The sequence below is a fragment of the Dendrobates tinctorius genome, unplaced genomic scaffold (genome assembly GCF_039654945.1).
Source record: "Dendrobates tinctorius isolate UK_male_01 unplaced genomic scaffold, ASM3965494v1 ptg000122l, whole genome shotgun sequence".
Taxonomy (NCBI): domain Eukaryota; kingdom Metazoa; phylum Chordata; class Amphibia; order Anura; family Dendrobatidae; genus Dendrobates; species Dendrobates tinctorius.
Window position 1 is genome coordinate 5,500,624 of NW_027361790.1, and position 22,598 is coordinate 5,523,221.

Sequence of the window (22,598 nt, forward strand, 5' to 3'; positions counted from 1 at the left end):
GCAGCTTCACACTGAGCATATGTGACAGACTGACAGAGTCTGGAGATGCCGTGGACAGCAATCTGCTGTCTGCAACATTCTTTAGCATGACCGGTTTGCTAGTGAGTCAGTAATGGTGTGGGTTGGCATTTCTTTGGAGTGCCGCACAGCCCTCCATGTGCTCGCCAGAGGTAGCCTTACTGCCATTAGGTACCGAGATGAGATCCTCAGACCCCTTGTGAGGCCATATGCTGGTGCGGCTGTCCCTGGTTTCCTCCTATTGCAGGACAATGCCAGACCTCATGTGGCTGGAGTGTGTCAGCAGTTCCTGCCAGATGAAGGCATTGAAACTATGGACTGGCCCGCCCGTTCCCCAGACCTGAATCCGATTGAGCACATGTCTCGCTCCATCCACCAACGTCACGTTGCACCACAGACTGTCCAGGAGTTGGTGGATGCTTTAGTCCATCCGCTGCCTCATCAGGAGCATGCCCAGGCATTGTGCAGTGGGGAGGTCATACAGGCACATGAAGACCACACACAATACTGAGCCTCATTTTGACTTGTTTTAAGGATATTACATTCCACTTTACTTTTGTGTGTGACTCCAAATCCAGGCCTCCATTGGTTAATGGATTTAATTTCCATTGATGATTTTTGTGTGATTTTGCTGTCAGCACATTCAATTTGCACAGAACAAAGTGTTCAATGAGAATATTTCATTCATTTAGATCTAGGATGTGTTATTTGAGTGTTCCCTTTATTTTATTGAGCAGTGTGTGTGTATATGTGTATATATATATATATATATATCTAATATATAAAGCTCAAGTATGTGTATGTATGTGTGTGTGTATGTCCGGGATTGGCATCCGCACCGTCGCAGCTACAGCCACAAAATTTGGCACTGTCACACGTCTGGACCCTGAGAGCGTCCTAAGCTATGTTGTGAGGTGAAATTTTAACCCCGCGCGTTCCAATTCACCAAACAATTTTTCCCCTATCTACATAATGGGGAAAAAGTGTGTGTGTGTATCAAGCCTCGCCCCTCATTATGATGTCATAATGGTTGCCATGGTGATGCTGATGTCATCATAGGTTGCAAGCCCCGCCACTCATTATGATGTCATAATGGTTGACTATGGGATGGAGGATGTGTGATGGGTATATGGGCACTGGACTATGGGATGGAGGATATGTATATGGGCACTGGACTATGGGATGGAGGATATGTATATGGGCACTGGACTATGGGATGGAGGATATGTATGATGGGTATACGGGCACGGGCCTATGGGATCGTGGATATGTATGATGGGTATATGGGCACGGGACTATGGGATGGAGGATATGTATGATGGGTATATGGGCACGGGACTATGGGATGGAGGATGTGTGATGGGTATATGGGCACTCTACTATGGGATGGAGGATATGTATGATGGGTATGTGGGCACTCGACTATGGGATGGAGGATATGTATGATGGTTATATGGGCATGAGCCTATGGGAAGGTGGATATGTATGATGGGTATATGGGCACGGGACTATGGGATGGAGGATATGTATTATGGGTATATGGGCACGGGACTATGGGATGGATAATTATAATTTGTTATAACTAACCACAGTTAGTTACTATGCCCGGGCAGCGCCGGGCTCTTCAGCTAGTATATACACTCACTGGCCACTTTATTAGGTACACCTGTCCAACTGTGTGTTAAGACTTAATTTCTAATCAGCCAATCACATGGCGGCAACTCAGTGCATTTAGGCATGTAGACATGGTCAAGACAATCTCCTGCAGTTCAAACCGAGCATCAGTATGGGGAAGAAAGGTGATTTGAGTGCCTTTGAACGTGGCATGATTGTTGGTGCCAGAAGGGCTGGTCTGAGTATTTCAGAAACTGCTGATCTACTGGGATTTTCACGCACAACCATCTCTAGGGTTTACAGAGAATGGTCCGAAAAAGAAAAAAAATCCAGTGAGCGGCAGTTCTGTGGCCGGAAATGCCTTGTTGATGCCAGAGGTCAGAGGAGAATGGGCATACTGGTTCGAGCTGATAGAAAGGCAACAGTGACTCAAATTGCCACCCGTTACAACCAAGGTAGGCAGAAGAGCATCTTTGAACGCACAGTGCGTCGAACTTTGAGGCAGATGGGCTACAGCAGCAGAAGACCACACTGGGTACCACTCCTCTCAGCTAAGAACAGGAAACTGAGGCTACAATTTGCACAAGCTCATCGAAATTGGACAGTAGAAGATTGGAAAAACGTTGCCTGGTCTGATGAGTCTCGATTTCTGCTGCGACATTCGGATGGTAGGGTCAGAATTTGGCGTAAACAACATGAAAGCATGGATCCATCCAGCCTTGTATCAACGGTTCAGGCTGGTGGTGGTGGTGTCATGGTGTGGGGAATTTTTTCTTGGCACTCTTTGGGCCCCTTGGTACCAATTGAGCATCGTTGCAACGCCACAGCCTACCTGAGTATTGTTGCTGACCATGTCCATCCCTTTATGACCACAATGTACCCAACATCTGATGGCTACTTTCAGCAGGATAATGCGCCATGTCATAAAGCTCGAATCATCTCAGATTGGTTTCTTGAACATGACAATGAGTTCACTGTACTCAAATGGCCTCCTCAGTCACCAGATCTCAATCCAATAGAGCATCTTTGGGATGTGGTGGAACGGGAGATTCGCATCAGGGATGTGCAGCCGACAAATCTGCGCCAACTGTGTGATGCCATCATGTCAATATGGTCCAAAATCTCTGAGGAATGCTTCCAGCACCTTGTTGAATCTCTGCCACGAAGAATTGAGGCAGTTCTGAAGGCAAAAGGGGGTCCAACCCGTTACTAGCATGGTGTACCTAATAAAGTGGCCAGTGAGTGTATATATATATGAAATGAATTATCAGAATATCCTCATGGTCCTGGTAGTAAAATGAGCATTGTATTAAGTAAATCACCTTTGTTCTTTCAAAATGATGAGTTTTCGCTACATACTTAATTACCATATTTGGTTTCCTTCTCTCCCAAATATTAGGTTGAATTGTTGTCTCAATGCCCATGTTATGTTCCTTTAGAAGCTGTTTTCAACTGCTGATCAGCATACATATGTACATTATAATAAGCCTCTGTACTGTATTTTTACTGAGTATCAGGGGATGGAGTTAAAGGGGTTGTCCGGGCTTTTCACATAATCTCAGTGCATATCTGGGCTGCAGAATGCTGACAATAAGTAATTTACCTTCTGTGGCCAGTTTGCAGGGTTTCCAAGATATGATCTCTTGCTTGTAAGAAAACCGTCCGGGGGGTGTTCTGGCTTTGAAATGAGAACTGGTCGTTTCCTCCTACTCTACTAAAAACATGCCCTCTATAGCAACAACCCCACCCTCCATAACAACAGGCCCTCCCCGACCACATGAACAAGCCTGTCCCTCCTCACACAGTAACAAATCCTCCCCCTCTAGCAGCCTCAGTGCAGAGAGCAGGACCACCCAGCTGCTCCTCCCCCAGACACACGCTGAACAGTGTTCTATGGAAAGTGAAACTATTGAGGAGGAAACGACCAGTTCTCATTTCAATGCCAGAACACACCCCTCCTGGACGTTTTTCTTACAAGCAAGAGATGATATCTAGCAAACCGTGCAAACTGGCCACAGAAGGTAAATTATTTATTGTCAGCATTCTGCAGCCCAGATATGCACTGAGATTATGTGAAAAGCCCGGACAACCCCTTTAAGTTAGAACAAATGATATTAGGGTTAGGAAATTTTATGACTTTTAAACACAGCAGCAGCTACAGAAATTTGGCTTCCATTTTGCTACTATGGCCATAATTCATCATGACTGGCATTGTTCATAGGAGTCTTGATGAGATGGTGTGTTGAAGTCAGAGGTGTCCAATTCATTAAGAGGTACACATGCCTTAATGAATCACGCACATCTGAAAAGTAGTATGTGCCTCACCACAAATGTTATTCCAGTCAGTTATAAAATAGATGAGCTTTGGCATCACGACCCTGTTCCACTCCATCGCACCTGAGCATCACCCATTTAGGCGGAGCTGAGTTAAACTGGCTTGAAGATGCAAATAGTTGCCACATTTTTGAGCAACATTGAGTTACTAAAAATCTTTGCAACTAATCAAAGTGCTTTATGACAGTTTTCTGGTGACAACTTTGATGAATCGGTGCCTCAGTGTCAGTCTGGAAACCAGGCTTTGAAGCTTGCAGAACTCTGTCCAGACTTCATATTCACTTCTCACCTGAGAGGAGGACTAAAAGTGTTAGGCCTCTCTGCCTCTGAATGCATTCAAGAATAATTTCCCTTCATTGGCAGCAAACAAATATCTAAAAAATATTGAGCAGTTGGAACACAAAGTAGATCAGAAATTTGTACAACTTCTCATGCTCATGATTATTACCCCTTAACACAATACGATAAGCATAAATTACATAGCTGGCATCTCTCTAACAGATGCAGTTTTCTCTGCAGTGCATCACGATAGTTGCATTGTTTGATATTGATAAACCAGACTTTGCCTATGATCTACCGTATTTTCCGCTTTGTAAGACGCACTTTTTTCCCCCCAAATTTGAGGGGAAAATGGGGGTGCGTCTCACAAAGAGGATATACCTTTCTGTGCTGCTGCTGAGGGTGTCCAGTTCTTGCCGTGGCGCTGTCTCCCGAGATTTCAGTGCCGAGATCTCCATCTGCTCATGCTCGGCGGCCATTTTCCAGGAAGAAATCCACAGGAAGGCAGGCATGGAGCGGCAGAGACCCCCCACGCTGAACGGTACAGAGTGCGGCGGTGGCGGCAACCACCGGGGGACAGAGCACGGCGGTGGCGGTAAGAACCGGGGGACAGAGCACGGCGGTGGCGGTAAGAACCGGGGACAGAGCACGGCAGTGTTGGCAAGCACCAGGGACAGAGCACCGCAACGGCAAGCACTGGAGGACTGAGCACGGCAGTGGTGGCAGGCACCGGGGCACAGAGCGCGGCGGTGGTGGCAAGCACCGAGGGACAGCGCCTGGGCAGCAAGCATCAGGGGACAGAGGGCAGCGGCAGTATCAGACACCGGCAGCGACATGCAACACATCAAAACACCCCCTCATCCCAGTAGCAATGTTTCACTTCGGCCTCCTCCATCACCACCCCCCGGTAAGCAATAAGACGCATGGTTTATAAGATGCACCACCATTTTATTAAAAAAAAGTTTTTTTCCTATTTTTCTCCTCAAAATTTGGGGAGCGTCTTATAATCCGGAGCGTCTTATAAAGCGAAAAATACGGTAATTGAAAAATAACAGATCCATCCTTTCTTACTTTCTGAGAATTGGCCATTGTAGAGACAGAATTTTTCAAGCACAAGTACAAAAGAAGCCTTATATCTCAGCCTATAATGTCATGCAATAATATCTGTATTCTTACAAAGAAAGGATGATGTAATAGTGATAAAAAAGTCTATTATCTATGTTTAAAAATAAAAATATATACTGTGAATTATATATGGTTCGGTACACTGATAAGTTTTAATGCAAACACTTTTTTGTTTTACTTTTGAGACAACTCAAGTGAGTAAACTGGTTAAAAATATGAACACTAGAAAGGTGGAAATCTAAAAATGAGTGGTGACAAAGAAAAGTTTCTGAAACCCTATAATTCATGTAAACGGGAGACACAATTTGATTGACAAAGGCTGAACATAAATATTACATTTCCAAATGAATGTAGAAAATGTGAAAAATACCAGTGCTATTATGGCCATGTTTTAGAAAAGATCTAAATATAAATTCACCAGATGAATTGACTTGTACGTAGAGTCACAACGCTTACTGCTGAGAATTCTAAATTCCCAACCATACTGAGTGACTTTAAAACACATCATAATTTCAACAGCCGGTGTGCTCCTCCAGGGAGTCTTGATTACACGACTGTGAATGGTGTTTCCATAATGATGATGAAAGTGAGTTCTGCTTTTGGTTACAAACTGGAAATGTTGGAAACAAAACAAAACGAAAATCAGTACACACGTCTGATAAATCCTTTTGAGCCATTCACCACCAGATTCAAGCATATTGTATACACACGTAATAGGAGTTCACACGAAATGTGTTTGCAATAAGAATTCAAAAGACATGCCTTTCCCTAGTGATGTGAAGGAAGTCACCTGAGATATGTACACCTGTCCTGCATATGGTAAGAGAAAGTGAGCGTATTGCTGTCTTACTGCTTTGAAATCCTTTGTTAATCGGCCTACATTTCAACACTAGTCTGTTTAATATGCATAAAAATACTATTTAAAGGTTTACAATATAATAAGTTATTGATAGAAATAGCATTGATTGACACTAGTTTAAGATAATTTTAAAATTAAAAGTTTGTAAGAGGTCCTCCACCAGCTATATGCCACTTAAAATGCTGGCAACAGTTCCTGGGTGTCATGCCACACATTAAAACTAAACTGTCATGGTTAGGACATGGTTAATGTCCTGTTCTCACAGGGTTAACTTTTGCCGGCCTCTCTTTGGATCTGGGAGGGGTATTTATACTCAATCCAGACTAGCATTCTCTGTCAGCTATACTGCTATTCTGGCTGTGTGTCTGACCGACCCCCCTGGTGTGCGTGTATTCTGCATTGCTTGTTTGATTCCCGTGTATGACCCGGCCTGTTTCCTCACTCTGTATTCCATCTCTCGCTTTGGTACTATTGTCTTCCCCGGTTCTGACCTCCTGGCTTGGCTATTGTTACTCCATTGCAGTTTGTCCCTATTGTACCGTCCATTGCCCGCTCTGGTTTTCTGATCTATTGCTACGTCCTGACTATTCGCTCTGTCTAACCCTTTGGTACTGTCCTGCTATCTCGTGCTTTGACCCGGCTTGATCTGGTTTCTGTCTCTGTCTATGCCCCTTGGTAACATTGTCCTGTAGTTACCTTTCTAGGAGTTTCCCTGCAGCTCCTAGCTCTGTGGAGCTTAGGCCATGCCCCCAGCATTCACGTAGTTCAGGTCCTGGAGCATGCATCGTCACCGCTGCTGCCCGCTCCACAAGTATCTTTGAGCACTGTTTTGTACTCAGGACGCACGCACTGGCTCAGTGAGCAAGTGCAGTGCGGTGTTCCTGACATAAACCTTTGCTTTTTAAAATAGAAATACCAAGTAGTATACAGTACATGTCTATAGCTTAAGCATTTTTTCTACCACCACAACCCATACATTTTTATGACAATATTATTTCCTTAATGAATATAGCCTGGAGGGCTCCCCAATTATGAATAAAAGATAACCTTTAATCAACCATTAAAAAGACAGAACACACAAAGACATTACATAAAGTGCTCGGGCAAACCAGTGCGCAAAAGAAATGGTTTGGTCTCACCATTAATGATGGACAAGCAGTCCCAGCTTAATTTCAAACATATTTCGCCGGGAACCGGGTCCAACCAAGGGGAATAGAAAAAAAGAGGGAAAGGGATATGAGTGTATGATAATTTCCTATGCTCCCTGTCGTGCCCCAGTATTGCTCCTGTCCTAACAAGGACAGGCCCCAAGTGGACCCTATAGTGGTCAACCCCATTGATAAGGGGTTAAATACTCCATATGAGTTTCTTCCCAATGACGGGGATTCATCAGGGGAGTTATATAGAAGTAGTACCAAAGGGGTATAAAATATTAGTATTGTCCGTTAAACAAAAAGGCCCCCTTTTAGGCTAAGTGCACACGTACCGGAACTCTCGCGGAAATTACCGCGAGAATTCCGGAATTCCATTCCGCGGGAAAATCGCATTTTAAATTCCCGCGATTTTCCCGCGGAAAACTAGCATTTTGCAAGCGTAATTAGCTTGCAAAATGCTAGCGTTGTCCAAGCGATCTGTAGCATCGCTTGGAGAACTGATTGACAGGTTGGTCACACTCGTCAAACATAGTGTTTGACGAGTGTGACCAACTTTTTACTACTGAGGCTGCTTATGCGGCATCAGTAGTAAAAGATAGAATGTAAAAAAAAAATAAAAAATAGTGTTATTCTTACCCTCCGACGTCCCGCGCATCCGTTCCCAGTAGTCCTTTGCGAAAATGCCCGCGATGACGTCAGTTCTTGCGGGATCGCGACGTCTCGCGGTAATTCGCGATGACGTCGCGCGAATTACCGCGATACTTCGCGATCCCGCGAGATCGGACGCCATCGCGGGCATTTTCGCAAAGGACTACTGGGAACGGGAGCGTGAAGAGAAGCGGGAAGGCTGCGCGGGACGTCGGAGGGTGAGAATAACAATATTTTTTATTTTAAATTCTATTTTTTACAGGGATATGGTACCCAAAGCCCGGAGGACAGTCTCCTCTCCTCCGGACCGTGGGTACCATCCGCAATTGTTCTGCTTACTTTCCGCATGGTGTGCACAGCCACATGCGGGAAATAAGCGGAACAATGCATTCCTATGGGTGCGGGATCGCCGCGATTCCGCAAAATAATGAGCATGCTGTGTTTTTTACCGCGAAGCGATTCCGCCGCGGTAAAAACCGCAGCATTAGCACAGCATTGCGGAATCCCATAGGAATGCATGGGATGCTTATTTTTCGCGTTTTCGCGGCAAAATCGCGCGGTTAAAACTGCCGCGGAAACGCGAAAAAAACGCCTCGTGTGAACTCAGCCTTATTCTATTCCCCTTGGTTGAACCCAGTTCCCGGCAAAATACGTTTTAAATGATGCTGGGACTGCTTGTCTGTCATTAATGGTGAGACTAAACCATTTTTTATTGAGCACTGCTTTGCACGAGCACTTTATGTAATGTCTTTGTGTGTTCTGTCTTTTTAATGGTTGATTAAAGGTTATATTTTATTCATAATTGGTAAGCCCTCCAGGCTACATTCAATATTTAACCCCTGGGGATCTCTTGAATGGTGGTAAGGACGTTACACCATAGCTGATTTTGTGACAATATTATTTCCTTAAAATTATCAAAAGATTGTGTTAATTTTAGGAAGAAAAATAAATAAAAAAATTAAATAAATTCCTGGACCCATTGCCCGAGCTCTATAAATTGATACCCATAGCTTGCAGTATAGTCTTATTCTTGTTAATCTGTATACAGATGTCCATGAAACATGGTCCAAGTACAGACTGCAATGGTCTAGAGTCTTCTGACCCAAACTCCACAGCCTCATGGGCATAAATAAAGCTGTTGAGTTTGGCTCAGTCATGAAGTAATGGTCCTTACTTGTACCATGATATACAGATTTCTGAATTCAGCCTTGTAGTCACAAAACCTCATCTATAAGGTAGAAGATTTTTTCCTTTATGCATATTTGATGCCTAATTATATTTATCCACACCAGCAATCAATGATTCAGAAGTGTCAAAGCTATGACATGATGACCAACAGGGGAACCTCACAGACAGAATTGACTATGACGTGATCTGTCAGGTTTCCTTCATATTGTCTAGCATTTTACAGAATAAAATAGCGCAGCATGCTGAACTTTTTTATCCTGTATTTTTGGCTGGATCTGCAATGAAGGTTCAAAATGCAGACTATGGATTTCTATATATTTTATGACTAGTCTTTTTCTTGATGGTATGTAGTTAAGTGTTACAGCTTTGCTTTCCATTCCAAATGAAATTTCTCTGCTCAGAGGCAAAAAATAATTATTTATTCGGTCGTCCATGACAGCACCACCTGAGAGAGGGGATCCGCCCTTTAGGAACAGGAAACCTACAGATACAAAAGGGTGGCATCTCTCCCATGCATCAGTTGGTTTCCTGTTCCTAGAGGACACGACTTCCTACAGATCATCCGTCATGGATCGTCAAGGAAATTCCCAGGCCGGCTGACCGACCCAGGTAGTGGGGGGGTCTCCTACCTCGGTTAGTTCGGGGTCCCCAGAAGCGCCACGGTGGGGCCGGGCAGGTCTCCACGGCAGTGTGCGGAGCAGGTAGAGCAAGGGGTCTGGAGGACAGCTGTCTCCAGAGTGCCAGCACCAGAGGTATGTATTCCCCGGGCCCTTCCTGGTGCATCCCCCCGGGGTCCAGTCTTCATTTCGGCTCAGTCCTGCATTTAGGGTCCAGTCGGCGCACAGGGGGCTGGAGGCATACCAGGCCGGGGGCGCCGTGTCAGCTCCCTATCGCGTGTTCGTTCCCGCAGGCTCAGGAAGTGACGCGGCGGAGGGGGCGGGGCCAGGAATGCCGAAACCTGAAGTTGGGTGCCTCCCGGCTTTTTTGTATGCGCTGCAGGAGCGCGGCTGTCCTGGGTCACATCCAGCAGCCGGGAGGGAAGGGGGGCCGGAGCGCAGGGCAGGGAGGTCACGGGGAGGGTCCCAAGTGGGAGGTGCCCTTGGCCAGAACCCTGCTGACCCGGATATCTGGAGGAAGGCAATATAAAGCAGGCTGGGACGCTGCTGGGGTGCTTATGAAGGCCTATTGCAGCAATGGATACGACGGAAGCCCCCATAGACCAACAGGATGAGGTGCAGGAGCACCTGCAGAGACAGGCCTCAGTGAATCATAGAATCATAGAATAGAATCATAGAATCGTAGAGTTGGAAGGGACCTCCTGGGCCATCTGGTCCAATCCCCTGCTCAAAGCAGGATTCGCTAAATCATCCCAGTCAGATGTCTGTCCAGCCTCTGTTTGAAGACTTCCATTGAAGGAGAACTCACCACTTCTCGTGGCAGCCTGTTCCACTCATTGATCACTCTAACTGTCAAAAAGTTTTTTCTAATATCTAATCTGTGTCTCTTCTCATTCAGTTTCATCCCATTGCTTCTAGTCTTTCCTTGTGCAAATGAGAATAAAGTTGATCCTTCTACAATGTGACAGCCCTTTAGATATTTGTAGACAGCTATTAAGTCTCCTCTCAGTCTTCTCTTTTGCAAACTAAACATTCCCAAATCCTGCAACCTTTCCTCATAAGACAGGGTTTGCAGACCGGTCACCATTCTGGTCGCTCTTTTCTGAACTTGCTCCAGTTTGTTGATGTCTTTTTTAAAATGTGGTGCCCAAAACTGGACACAATATTCCAGATGAGGTCTGACCAAAGAGGAGTAGAGGGAAATAATGACTTCACGTGATCTAGACTGTATGCTTCTGTTAATACATCCTAGAATTGCATTTGCCTTTTTTGCTGCTGCATCACACTGTTGACTCATATTCAGTCTGTGATCTATTAGTATACCCAAGTCTTTTTCACATGTGCTGTCACTTAGCCCTATTCCTCCCATTCTATATATGCTTTTTTCATTTTTATTGCCCAGATGTAGTACTTTGCATTTCTCCCTGTTAAAAACCATTCTGTTAGTTGCTGCCTACTTCTCCAGTTTATTTAAATCTTTTTGAATCCTCTCTCTCTCTTCTCTAGTATTAGCTATCCCTCCTAGCTTTGTGTCATCAGCAAATTTAATCAGTTTACCCTCAATTCCTTCATCTAAATCGTTGATAAAGATGTTGAACAATAAATGGCCCAGGACAGAGCCCTGTGGTACCCCACTTGAGACATTCTTCCAACTGGATGTGCAGCCATTTACGACCACTCTTTGGGTCCGATCACTAAGCCAGTTATGAATCCACCTAACAGTTGCCTTGTCCATTCCATACTTAGTCATTTTTTCAATAAGGATTGTATGAGAGACTTTGTCAAATGCTTTGCTGAAGTCAAGATATACTATATCTACAGCATTTCCTTGATCCACCCAATCAGTGATACCGTCATAGAAGGAAATTAAGTTAGTCTGACATGACTTATTAGTTAGAAACCCATGCTGACTCTGTTTAATCACTTCATTCTTATCCAGGTATTGACATACATGTTGTTTAATAATTTGTTCAAAGATCTTTCCTGGTATAGAAGTCAGACTCACCGGCCTATAGTTGCCTGGGTCCACCTTCTTCCCCTTTTTGAAGATAGGAACAACATTTCTTGTATGAAGCCTCATACAAGTGCCCAACTAAAGAAGCAAGGATGAACAAGCGGGCAGAGCAACAGAAGTTCCTCCAGACTGAAGGATTCCGCTGCCTCCCTCCGTAATCCGGTACCTGCTTCTACTGCATGGGTAAGAGATCTCCGTGAAAGTACCCTGATGCAGTGTTCCCTTATGTTTTTTTCGCAGGGGAAGAAAAGTCCGGGTAAACAGAAGCATAGGGAGTGTGCCCTCTGTAGTTGCCCCTTGCCAGATGCCCACCCTAAAAAGTTGTGTCAGCCGTCCTTGTGACAGATGGTGTGGTTTAAAAGGGAACAATAGTCCATGGCTAGATTGACAGACCCTTACACTCTCCCCCGTTTATACAGGTAGTGGAAGAGACGCCTGACTTCACCACAAGCCTGAGGGAAATAATCAGGACAGAGATGAAAGCCCTATCACAAGGGGAATCTTCTAGGAGAAGAGAAGCTAGTTTTTCGGGTTCAGAGTCTTCGGTCACCCCTAGGAAGGACGAAGACTCCTCAGAGCCCTCTGTCTCCTCTTCATCTTCAGAGGAAGACTCTAGCCATTTCTGCTTCCCCTTAGACCAAATGGATAGGCTAGTCAAAGCAGTAAGGTCCACCATGGGGTGGGGGTAGCGGACACAAAGCCAGAACTCTCAGCGCAGGATATGATGTTCGGTGGTCTAGATCCAAGGAAGCGCAGGGTCTTCCCACTAAATAGCAAGGTCCAGAGCCTTATAGACAGAGAATGGAAGAGGCCTGAAAAAAGGGGCACCTTACCACCGGCCTTCAAGCGGTGGTACCCCTTTGATGACCCAGTGGTAAGCAGATGGGACAAGGCCCCAGAACTTGACGCAGCAGTAGCCAAAGCTCCAAAAAATCCTTCATACCTTTTGACGACATGGCCTCCTTAAAAGATCTGTTGGACAAAAAAGTGGATTCATTTCTAAAAGGAACATGGGAGATGTCAGCTGGCGCTCTAAGACCAGCGGTAGCTGCCACGTGCACAGCCAGATCCATGATGGTCTGGCTGGATCAACTGGAGTCTCAGTTGAAGGATGGAGCCTCGAGAGCATCCATCCGGAAGACCCTGCCGATCATTCAAAACGCTGCTGCCTTTTTAGCTGATGCTTCGGCGGATTCAGCAAGGATGGCGGCCAGGACCGCAGGATTATCGAATGCAGCTCGAAGGGCTCTCTGGTTGAAGTGTTGGCTGGGAGATATCCAGGCCAGGTCCCGACTCTGTTCCATTCCGTGTGAGGGGGAATATCTATTCGGTCACGTGCTGGATGAACTTTTAGAAAAAGCCGGGGATGATAAAAAGAAATTCCCCAGCCTGCCGAATCCTTCTTATAGATGTCCCTTTACCAGGAAGGGATATTTCCATAGAAGGTCATCTAGGGATGAAGGCAGATGGGATGAAAAAAGAAGAAAAGGTACAGGATTTATGTTTGGAGGAGGGGGGCGCCAGGAAGGGCCAGCGCGTGAGGTTAAAAAGCCACCCCAATGACTAGTTGCTCCGGTAGAGGGAGACTAGTTGCCTTCTACCCGACCTGGTCGCTAATTTCTAGTAGCTACTGGATCCAGGGGTTGATAGCCTCAGGACTACGGCTAGAATTTTCCTGTGTCCCCAAAACAGATTTAAGGTTACCCTACTCAGATCAGATCTTCCCCATCAGAACAAGCTGCCCTGGAGGCTGAGGTTCATGATCTATGCCGCAAGAAGGTCCTGACAGAGGTGCCAGAGGCGGAAAGGGGAAGAGGTTTCTACTCCCCTCTGTTCCTAGTCCGTAAGCCAGACAGCTCCTTCAGGACTATAATAAATCATAAAGTCCTCAACGAGTTTCTGGTCATACGTTCGTTCAAAATGGAAACAATCAATTCCACAATAAAATTGCTGTTTGAAAATTGCTTTATGGTGGTGTTAGATTTAAAAGACGCCTATTACCATATACCCATTCATGCAGCTCATCAGCGTTTCCTCAGAGTGGCGGTTCAGTTAGATGGGTCAGTTCAACATTTCCAATATGGGGCCCTCCCCTTTGGTGTTGCAGTCGCTCCCCGGGTATTTACTAAAGTTGTAGCAGAGGTTATGGCCCATCTGCGTGAACAGACATTCTAGTGGTCCCCTACCTGGATGACTTCCTTATTATAGGCAAAACGGTGGAACATTGTTTGGAGCAGTTACAAAGGGCAATGTCTGCCCTAGAGCGGTTAGGATGGCTGCTTAACATCAAAAAATCTCGGTTGCAGCCAATGAGAGTCCAGCAATTCTTAGGCCTAATCTTAGATTCTGAGAAGCAGGAATGCCGCCTGCCTCCTGAGAAGTTAGTTCGCCTACACTATCAGGTCCTGAACGCTTCCAATAACCACACCATGTCCCTCAGGAAAGTCATGTCCCTTCTGGGCTCTCTCTCGTCCTGTATCCCCGCGGTCCGGTGGGCCCAGTTTCATACAAGGAAAATACAGGGCGAGATTTTATTACTTCAAAGAGTCCTTGGGGTTACCTGGAGGGCAAGCTAACTTTGTCCCGGAACACGAGTGAGTCCCTAAAGTGATGGTTAGAAAGGAATAACTTATCCAGGTGGGTGCCCTGGGAGTATAACACAACCTGCATAGTCACCACAGACGCAAGCCCTTCTGGTTGGGGGGCTTATGGGTGAGATTTTGGTCCAGGGCCTATGGGAGCATCATCAGGTAGAAATGTCATCTAACCTGAAAGAATTGACAGCGGTGGAGCAGGCAGCTAAAAAGCTCCTTGTGTATCTACAGGGTCATCACGCGCGAGTGTTCTCCGACAATCAGGTCACCGTGGTTTATAGCAATCACCACGGCGGGACTTATTCCAGACCCCTGATGAATGTAGCAGAGCATTTGTTCCAACTAGCAGAGCAGCATTTTCTATCTTTAACAGCTCTACATATAAAAGGAAGAGAAAACACCATGGCAGATTTCTTAAGCCGCAATCTGCTAAAACAAGGGGAATGGTTCCTAAAAACCTCCATCTTCGACCTGATTGTACAAAAGTGGGGGCAACCAGAGGTAGATCTCTTCACCACCAAGGAAAACAGGAAAATGAGGCAATTGTGCTCACTGTGTCCCAGAGAGGACCCTCTGGTGGTAGACGCTTTTCTGATAAAGTGGGACTTCAGGCTAGCATATGCCTTCCCTCCCCTGTCTCTACTACCCCTGATGATGAGGAAAATCAGAAAAGACAGGGCGAGGATTATAGTGATTGCTCCGTTTTGGCCCAGGAGGGCATGGTTCTCATGCCTCAGGACCATGTCTGTGTCCGATCCATGGGTTCTTCCGGACATTCCAGATCTCCTATCCCAGGGCCAAGTTTCCCATCCTAAGGTGGCTGGCCTACATCTGATGGCGTGGATTTTGAACGGTCACTGCTTAAAGATAAAGGTTTCTCCCCAGACCTGATTAACACCCTACTTAAAAGTGGAAAAATCATTACAACCAAAATTTACGTTAGAATCTGGAAAAGATACCTTCAGAACTCAGGAGTAGTTGCTGGGGAATCAGCACCAATAGTTCAAATCTTAGAATTCCTACAAAAAGGTCTTGACATGGGGTTTTCCACCAGTACCCTTAAAGTACAAGTATCAGCCTTGGGGCCCTTTTTAGCTGCAACATCGCAGGTAATTACTGGGTCAGTAGGTTCATTAAGGCGGCAGGTAGATCCATTCCAGACCAGTAGTAAAGGATAGGTTCATGCCGTGGGACTTGAACCTAGTTCTCACGGCTATGACAGAAGCTCCATTTGATCCTATCTCATCAGCTTCCATAAAAAACCTGTCCCTCAAAGTAGCTTTCCTGGTAGATCTGACGTCAGCTCGTAGAGTAAGTGACATCCAGGCATTATCTAGGCGTCCTCCTTATATACAGTTCAGAGACGATAGGGTAATACTTAGGCTTGATCTGGCATACTTACCTAAGGTAGTTTCTAGTATTCATAGGACGCAGGAAATAGTCCTTCCATCCTTCCTCCCTAATCCAGTTAACGAGAAGGAAAAGAAACTATACACCCTAGATGTTAGGAGATGTCTCATGGAATACCTGGCAGATACCGATCCCTGGAAGAAGGATAATGCCTTATTTGTCTCCCATCAAGGCGCTAGGAAAGGTCTTAGAGCATCAAAAAACACCCTAGCCAGGTGGATTAGAGAGGCTATTTCGCTAGCATACACCTCAAACGGCAGATCGGCACCTGGGAAGCTGAGGGCGCATTCCACCAGAGCCATGGCGACCTCGTGGGCCGAAAGATCAGAAGTCTCCATTGACCAGATATGTAAGGTGGCTACTTGGTCCTCTCCGAGCACCTTTTATAGTCATTATAGGCTAGACCTGGGTGCTTCTGCAGACCTCTCCTTTGGTATAAGGGTGCTGCAGGCTGTAGTCCCTCCCTAAAATAGTTATTACTCTCTGTAATTCTCTCAGGTGGTGCTGTCATGGACGATCGAATAAAGTCTTAGTTACTCACCAGTTAACGGTATTTTTCGGAGTCCATGACAGCACCGGTAGATTCCCGTCTTGGTCTTTAAGTTTGGGTGTGCACTTCTTCCTCTTATATATGTCCACTGGTGATAAATAGTTAAGTAATAATAGTATTGTACATAAATCATGCCATTAACCTTGGAGGTCCTCTTGTGCTCTGTAATCCAACTGATGCATGGGAGAGGTGCCGCCCTTTTGTATCTGTAGGATTCCTGTTCCTGAAGGGCGGATCCCCTCTCTCAGGTGGTGCTGTCATGGACTCCGAAAAATACCGTTAACCAGTGAGTAACTAAGACTTTTTGTGTTTTAGATAAGTTTTTATGAGGGCAAATGTTGTGGGTTATAAAGATCACTTTTGGACTGTATATGTACTGTGTGATGGATAGATGTGGTCAAATAAAAACTGTACCAAAAATCACAGTGTGTAAATCCACTTTTTTCAAGGAAAGAAATTTCTTAATGAGGTTGTGAATAAAAAAACAAGACAAGTGTTGCTCTCTTGAGACATATGACATGATTGTTGTGCAATTATGTAATTGTGTAATAAGCACTGTATCTCGTGAGACTAGTAATACAGCTGAAAATAGAGAAAGGCATTGTATTCGGCCTTTGAAAATAACATTTTCTTATTTACGAAGTAGCCACCTGCAGTTTTCTACTGAGAAGAATATATATTGTATTAACAAATAATGGTAATATTAAAAAAAATAACTTTTATTCTTAACTATTATAAATTATGAAAGCAACAATCATAAATAAAATCCCTAGGGACTAATAATGCAATGAGGTTAAAAAGTATACCTGAAAAAATACCATATTTGTACTATGCCCCTTTATAGAAGTCCTATCACAGCAGGAAATAGTTACGTGAGAATGTCTGATTCAGGTTAGAACAAGCTATCAAATTACTGGAAAGTTTAATATGATGTCAAAGGAAACAGCAAAATAATGGTACATGAGGATGTTCTCACATAAAATAGTCACATATTGGAATGATCTCATAATTACAATTGTCTCCTTGTCTTCTGGATTCATGTAGAGGTCCTATTAGGCCATCACCATGTCCAGGACTAGGTACGTTGCTCCTGACTCATTTCCTCTTGTAAGACTCTTCAGGGGAGAATACATAGCTGTTGCAATCCTCATAGCACCATGCTTAAAGAATTATACCACCGGTCATCTATTTGAAACTGCGCAACACTGGCAGCATGTTAAATGATTTTAAATCCCTTCATAGCCCTTTTAGCCTTGTTGCATTATTAGTCCCTAGAGATTTTTTTATGAGTGTTGTATTCATGGCTTTCAATAGTTAAGAATAAAGCTTAATTTTTAATATTACCACTATTTGCTAAGAGTATCTATCGTACCAGTGATACTCTACCTACCCATTTTTTGCTTTACGAATATATAATACTAGATGTGCGCCCGAGGCTATCACATCGGAAGGGCAGTAACATCACGATGGGGGTAGCTTTGTGGTGCTGGGGGTGGTGGCCCACCCACTTCCGTGCAGTCACAACTGGCAGGAAAGATGGTGTTTTGCGGCCTGTGCTATAGATGGTGTGCGGCGCCACCAGAGGATGGCCGCACACAATCTCCAGCACAGGCCTCAAGCCGTGGTCTTTCTTGCCGACTGTGACTGCACAGAGGTGGGTGGGCAGGCAGCGTCGGGATCCGGCGCGTGTAGTCAGGCGGTAGGTCCTAGCAGGTTCCCGGCGGGGGCATCCCTCTCATTACTCTCCCCTCATTACACCCTCTCATTACACCCCCTCATTAAACCCCCTTCATTACACCCCTCTCATTATACCCCCTCATTACACCCCTTTCACAGCCTTGTGATCGCAGCAGTGGCCTGGATCCGAGCGGCAGCTGGGACCCGAGCATCAGTTGGGATTGCAGCAGTGGCCTGGATCCGAGTGGCTGCTGGGATCCAAGCGACAGTCAGCATCACTTGGGTGTTCCAAAATGGCGATCGGTGTACTTCCGGTGAAGTGGATTGTGGGATTCGGGGACATCCAGACAGAAGTGGATGATGGACAATTTAAGGCAATTATATATATATATATAGATTAACCTTAACATGTTTTGTAAAAGTGTTACCACGGCTGGTCAGAAGACAAATCTCCAGGAGTAGACCCTCTGGACCGTGGCACCGAGGGGCCTCGGGCGAGCTGCCAGGTGGAGCCGACCCCTATACAGGGATCGTTAGGAGCAGGCCCAGGGGTTCAGGTACCACGATAGCCGGTACTGAGAGGGGTGGCTCAGGACGGACTGGAGTAGGAGTGCGAGACTGAAGCGTAGACAACAGAGCGGGATCACTGGAGACTGGACCGGAGTAGAACTGCAGGACTGGAGCATAGACAACAGGACAGAGCAGGAACACGGGAGGCAGGACTGGAGTAGGACTGGAGGACTGGCGTGTGGATAGCAGGATGGAGCAGGAACACCGGAGGTAGGACTGGAGTAGGACTGAAGGACTGGAGTGTGGATAGCAGGATGGAGCAGGAACACTGGAGGCAGGACTGGAGTAGGACTGAAGGACTGGAGTGTGGATAGCAGGAACACCGGAGGCAGGACTGGAGTAGGACTGAAGGACTGGAGTGTGGATAGCAGGACCCACGGAGCACCGAACTGCAGGGCTACTCCAGGGACCATGGAAGGCAGGACTGCGAGGCTATTGCAGGAATCACTGAAGACAGGACTGTGAGACTGCAGAGAGCACACAAGGAAGCAGGGCCCAGTGTGCTAGCAAACACAATGATCAGGCACCTCCCTCAGGGGGGAACGGCCTGATATGGCCCTGTCAGGTCTGCCATTAGTCCGTAGGTGCTTTCGGGTCAGGGCATTGCCGAAGCACAAGTAACAGGAGGGAGGCGCGGCCGCGGCCTATGGCGTATGCGCATTGCATGCAGAGACCCCGTCAGCCGTGAGCCTGTCAGAAGGGACTGCCGTGGCTGTCGGGTGGTGGGGGGCTGCGGCGTGGGAGAGAAGGCCGGGTGAGTAAGCAGAGGCGGCGTCACAAAAAGAGAGTTATGAAGTAGATATACAGGGTGGGCCATGTATATGGATACACCTAAATAAAATGGGAATGGGAATGGTTGGTGATAGCAACTTCCTGTTTGTGGCACATTAGTATATGGGAGGGAGAAAACTTTTCAAGATGGGTGGTGACCATGGTGGTCATTTTGAAGTCGGCCATTCTGGATCCAACTTTATTTTTTCCAATGGGAAAAGGGTCATGTGACACATCAAACCTATTGAGAATTTCACAAGAAAAACAATGGTGTGCTAGGTTTTAACGTAACTTTATTCTTTCATGAGTTATTTACAAGTTTCTCTTTGTTTATAGCCATTGACATGTGGCAGAGGTTAACACGTGAGGAGCTGATAGAAATTGTGTTGATGTTTGGTGGACGCAGTATCTGGGTCATTGCAGCAGATTTCAATGCAAGACACCCTACGCAAGAAAACTGTCACCATTCCCATTTTATTTAGGTGTATCCATATAAATGGCCCACCCAAAAAAGTTTGCCTCATCACTGAACATAATGTTCTGTGTAAACTGAGGGTCCTGCTCCAATTTTTGTTTTGCCAATACTGCAAATTCAGCATGCCGATCTGGGTCATCCTTGTTGAGATGCTGCAGCAGCTGGATTTTGTAAGGGTGCTATTTGTGAGTAGCTAATATCCACCGAAGGAATGCCAGATCAGCACGCTGAATTGCAGAACTAGGCTTCATTCTTTGTCTCTAAGACCACTGAGTGCAGAGGTAATTTTTTAAAGTAACCTAATAACTTTTCATTTTTCTAAATTGCAGCTAGTGCAGGGACTACGATATGACACATGGATTTAAAGAATACATAAAATAAGTTTCTGTGTTGTGAATTGCCCTGCTTCTCTCTGGACTAGGTATTACACAGTGTTTCATGAATGCAAGATTATGAACCTCTAATAATAACTATATAATTGTAGAATAGTTGGTCCAAAAATATATTAAAACTGTATTTTAAACCAATCAAAAGTCTAACGATTGTATTTTTTTCCTCCCTTAGGTAACTCGATAGCTGTGTGAGGTTTACTTTGAGAAAGACTAATGAAGAAAGCTGCAAACATCCAAACCTTTGTAGAGAAAATGTCTAACAGAACTTGAGCCAACTGTTATGTACAAAAACGATAAGAGCACAATCCCTCCCGAATTTTTGGACTGCGTTGCGAATTTTAGAGCTGTTGAGTGCATGACTACAGTAGCTCAGTGTGGAAACAAGAAGTGATATCCTATCCTTATGTTATTTCAGACACACCACTTTGCAGTAAGAAGAAGCTTGACCAACCACATTTTATAATCTGTGTACAGCCGATAAGACTGAATATGCCGATCAGACATTTTTCTGTATGCTGTAATTTTTAGGTTTATTTATTTGTAGTATTTGCCTCCATAACATTTGGGTCCATTTAAAGTTTCATTATTTTGGAATAAAACTAGTTATCATCATCTTTATGGGCCCCAAAATGTGTATTGTAGCAATACGGCTTTACATAATGTATACAAATAGACACAGCTCACAATATAACTGTTCCTAGTCCACCGTAATAAATGCGTATAAGGAAAATAATGCTGAAAAATTAATAAGTATGTTTTCAATTTCATGTTATTAGCATATGCATTTCTTTATTTGCTTTTATACATTTTCGTACCTTTCCTTTTACATTTTTTTTTACAGTTATGAGCAGTAATTGGTTAAGAGTGGTCTGTGCTTAGAATAGTATTTTATACTTCTAAAGTGAGGGCTTTGTAAGCATATGCGTGATTGTGTCTATGTTTAAGATGCTTTAAAGTAAATTTTTTTTCAAGTCTTACATAAAATCGACTATTTTATTGGTGTCTGCACTTTAGGATTGTTATTTGAATTCTATGTATCTTTTGCTTTATTTTGCTTTGATCTCATAAAGCCTTAAAATGATGATTTTGCTTGGGTCAGACATTCAGAGATTTAGAGATGAAGTATGAATTTGAGGATAGTCTATTTTTAAATGAATGAGAATGATGACTTGGAAGACTGACTGCTCACAATACAAAATAAAGAAATAATGATATGTAATATTCATGAAAGATTTATAGTCTAGTTTTGAAAACCTAATCTGTTAATATGAGAATATTCAACGTATTTTCTGGAAATAACTTATTTCGGATAATTCACACAGTGCAGATTTGGTTTGTGTTTTTAACATTTTTTATGGCCAAAATCGGAACAGGATCATAAAGTTAAACAAGTGCAATGAAAACATTTATACTCTTTAATGTATGCACCGCTCATTTTGGTTTAAAAATATATGCAAAATACTGATGAAATTCATATTTTGTGAGTATCCCAATTCTCCAACCGCAAATCACATTTAAGATATTCACAATAGGCAGGTTTTTTCTGCAAAAATTTGTACAACTAAATGTCAGTTATATTCATCTGATTTGGTCTGTTGCAGAAAATTTTGAAAAAAAATTGCAAAGGTACAAGCTTATCTTACATGGAATGTCATCAGAAAATGATTTATTGTTTCTATCAGGTTATTATATTTAATGCATTTTTTATTTTGCCATTTTTTTGTCCATCTCACACTCTGTATTACAAATAACAATGATAAATATTGAAACTTTTACTTTGGCCACTAGTTCTTTTTTAGAGTCCTACTTCCTGTTGTTTTAAGAAAATCACATATAGATTTTCAGCAACAACCTATCTACTGTATTGAAGCATCTAATAAATGTGTGCAGGGAGAGAGAGCAGAGTCAGCTGTTTCATCACCTATCATGAATGGTGGATCCTGTGTTATCAGCTGTGTATACAATAGTAAAATTATTAGACACAAACACATCGGCCATGCACACAGCAAACAAGTCTGTATGACAGTGTTCACAACCCCAAAAGACTGAAGTGCAGAAAAACACAGTAAAACAAACGTAAAAATACAGCAAGTGCTAGTAAAAAGATGATAACAAAACAGGGGATTTGGTAGATACATTTTTGCAAACAGTGTATACTAAGCCGCTCTACCAAATGTCAAGGTATATCCATCTCAGAGCAGTCCCTATCTGATGTATTTAAAAACCTGATCATGTGTATAGTACCTGTATAAGCAGGATTCAGGCAGGCAACGTTCGATGTGGACACACTGTGGAAGACGGCTTTTGTG

At 44.3% G+C, this 22,598-nt stretch overlaps 1 protein-coding gene across 3 annotated transcripts in view; it reads left to right on the top strand.

The window, feature by feature from the left end:
* The window catches only part of TAFA2 (TAFA chemokine like family member 2), a 445,777-nt gene extending 423,713 nt beyond the window's left edge, over window positions 1-22,064 (top strand). For all 3 annotated transcript variants that reach the window (XM_073541520.1, XM_073541522.1, XM_073541521.1), the window contains one exon: window positions 20,462-22,064. In XM_073541520.1, the coding sequence (XP_073397621.1) occupies window positions 20,462-20,473 (12 nt within the window). In that variant the 3' untranslated portion in view covers window positions 20,474-22,064. The remainder of the gene's footprint in view (window positions 1-20,461) is intronic.
* The last annotated feature ends 534 nt before the right edge of the window (window positions 22,065-22,598 follow it).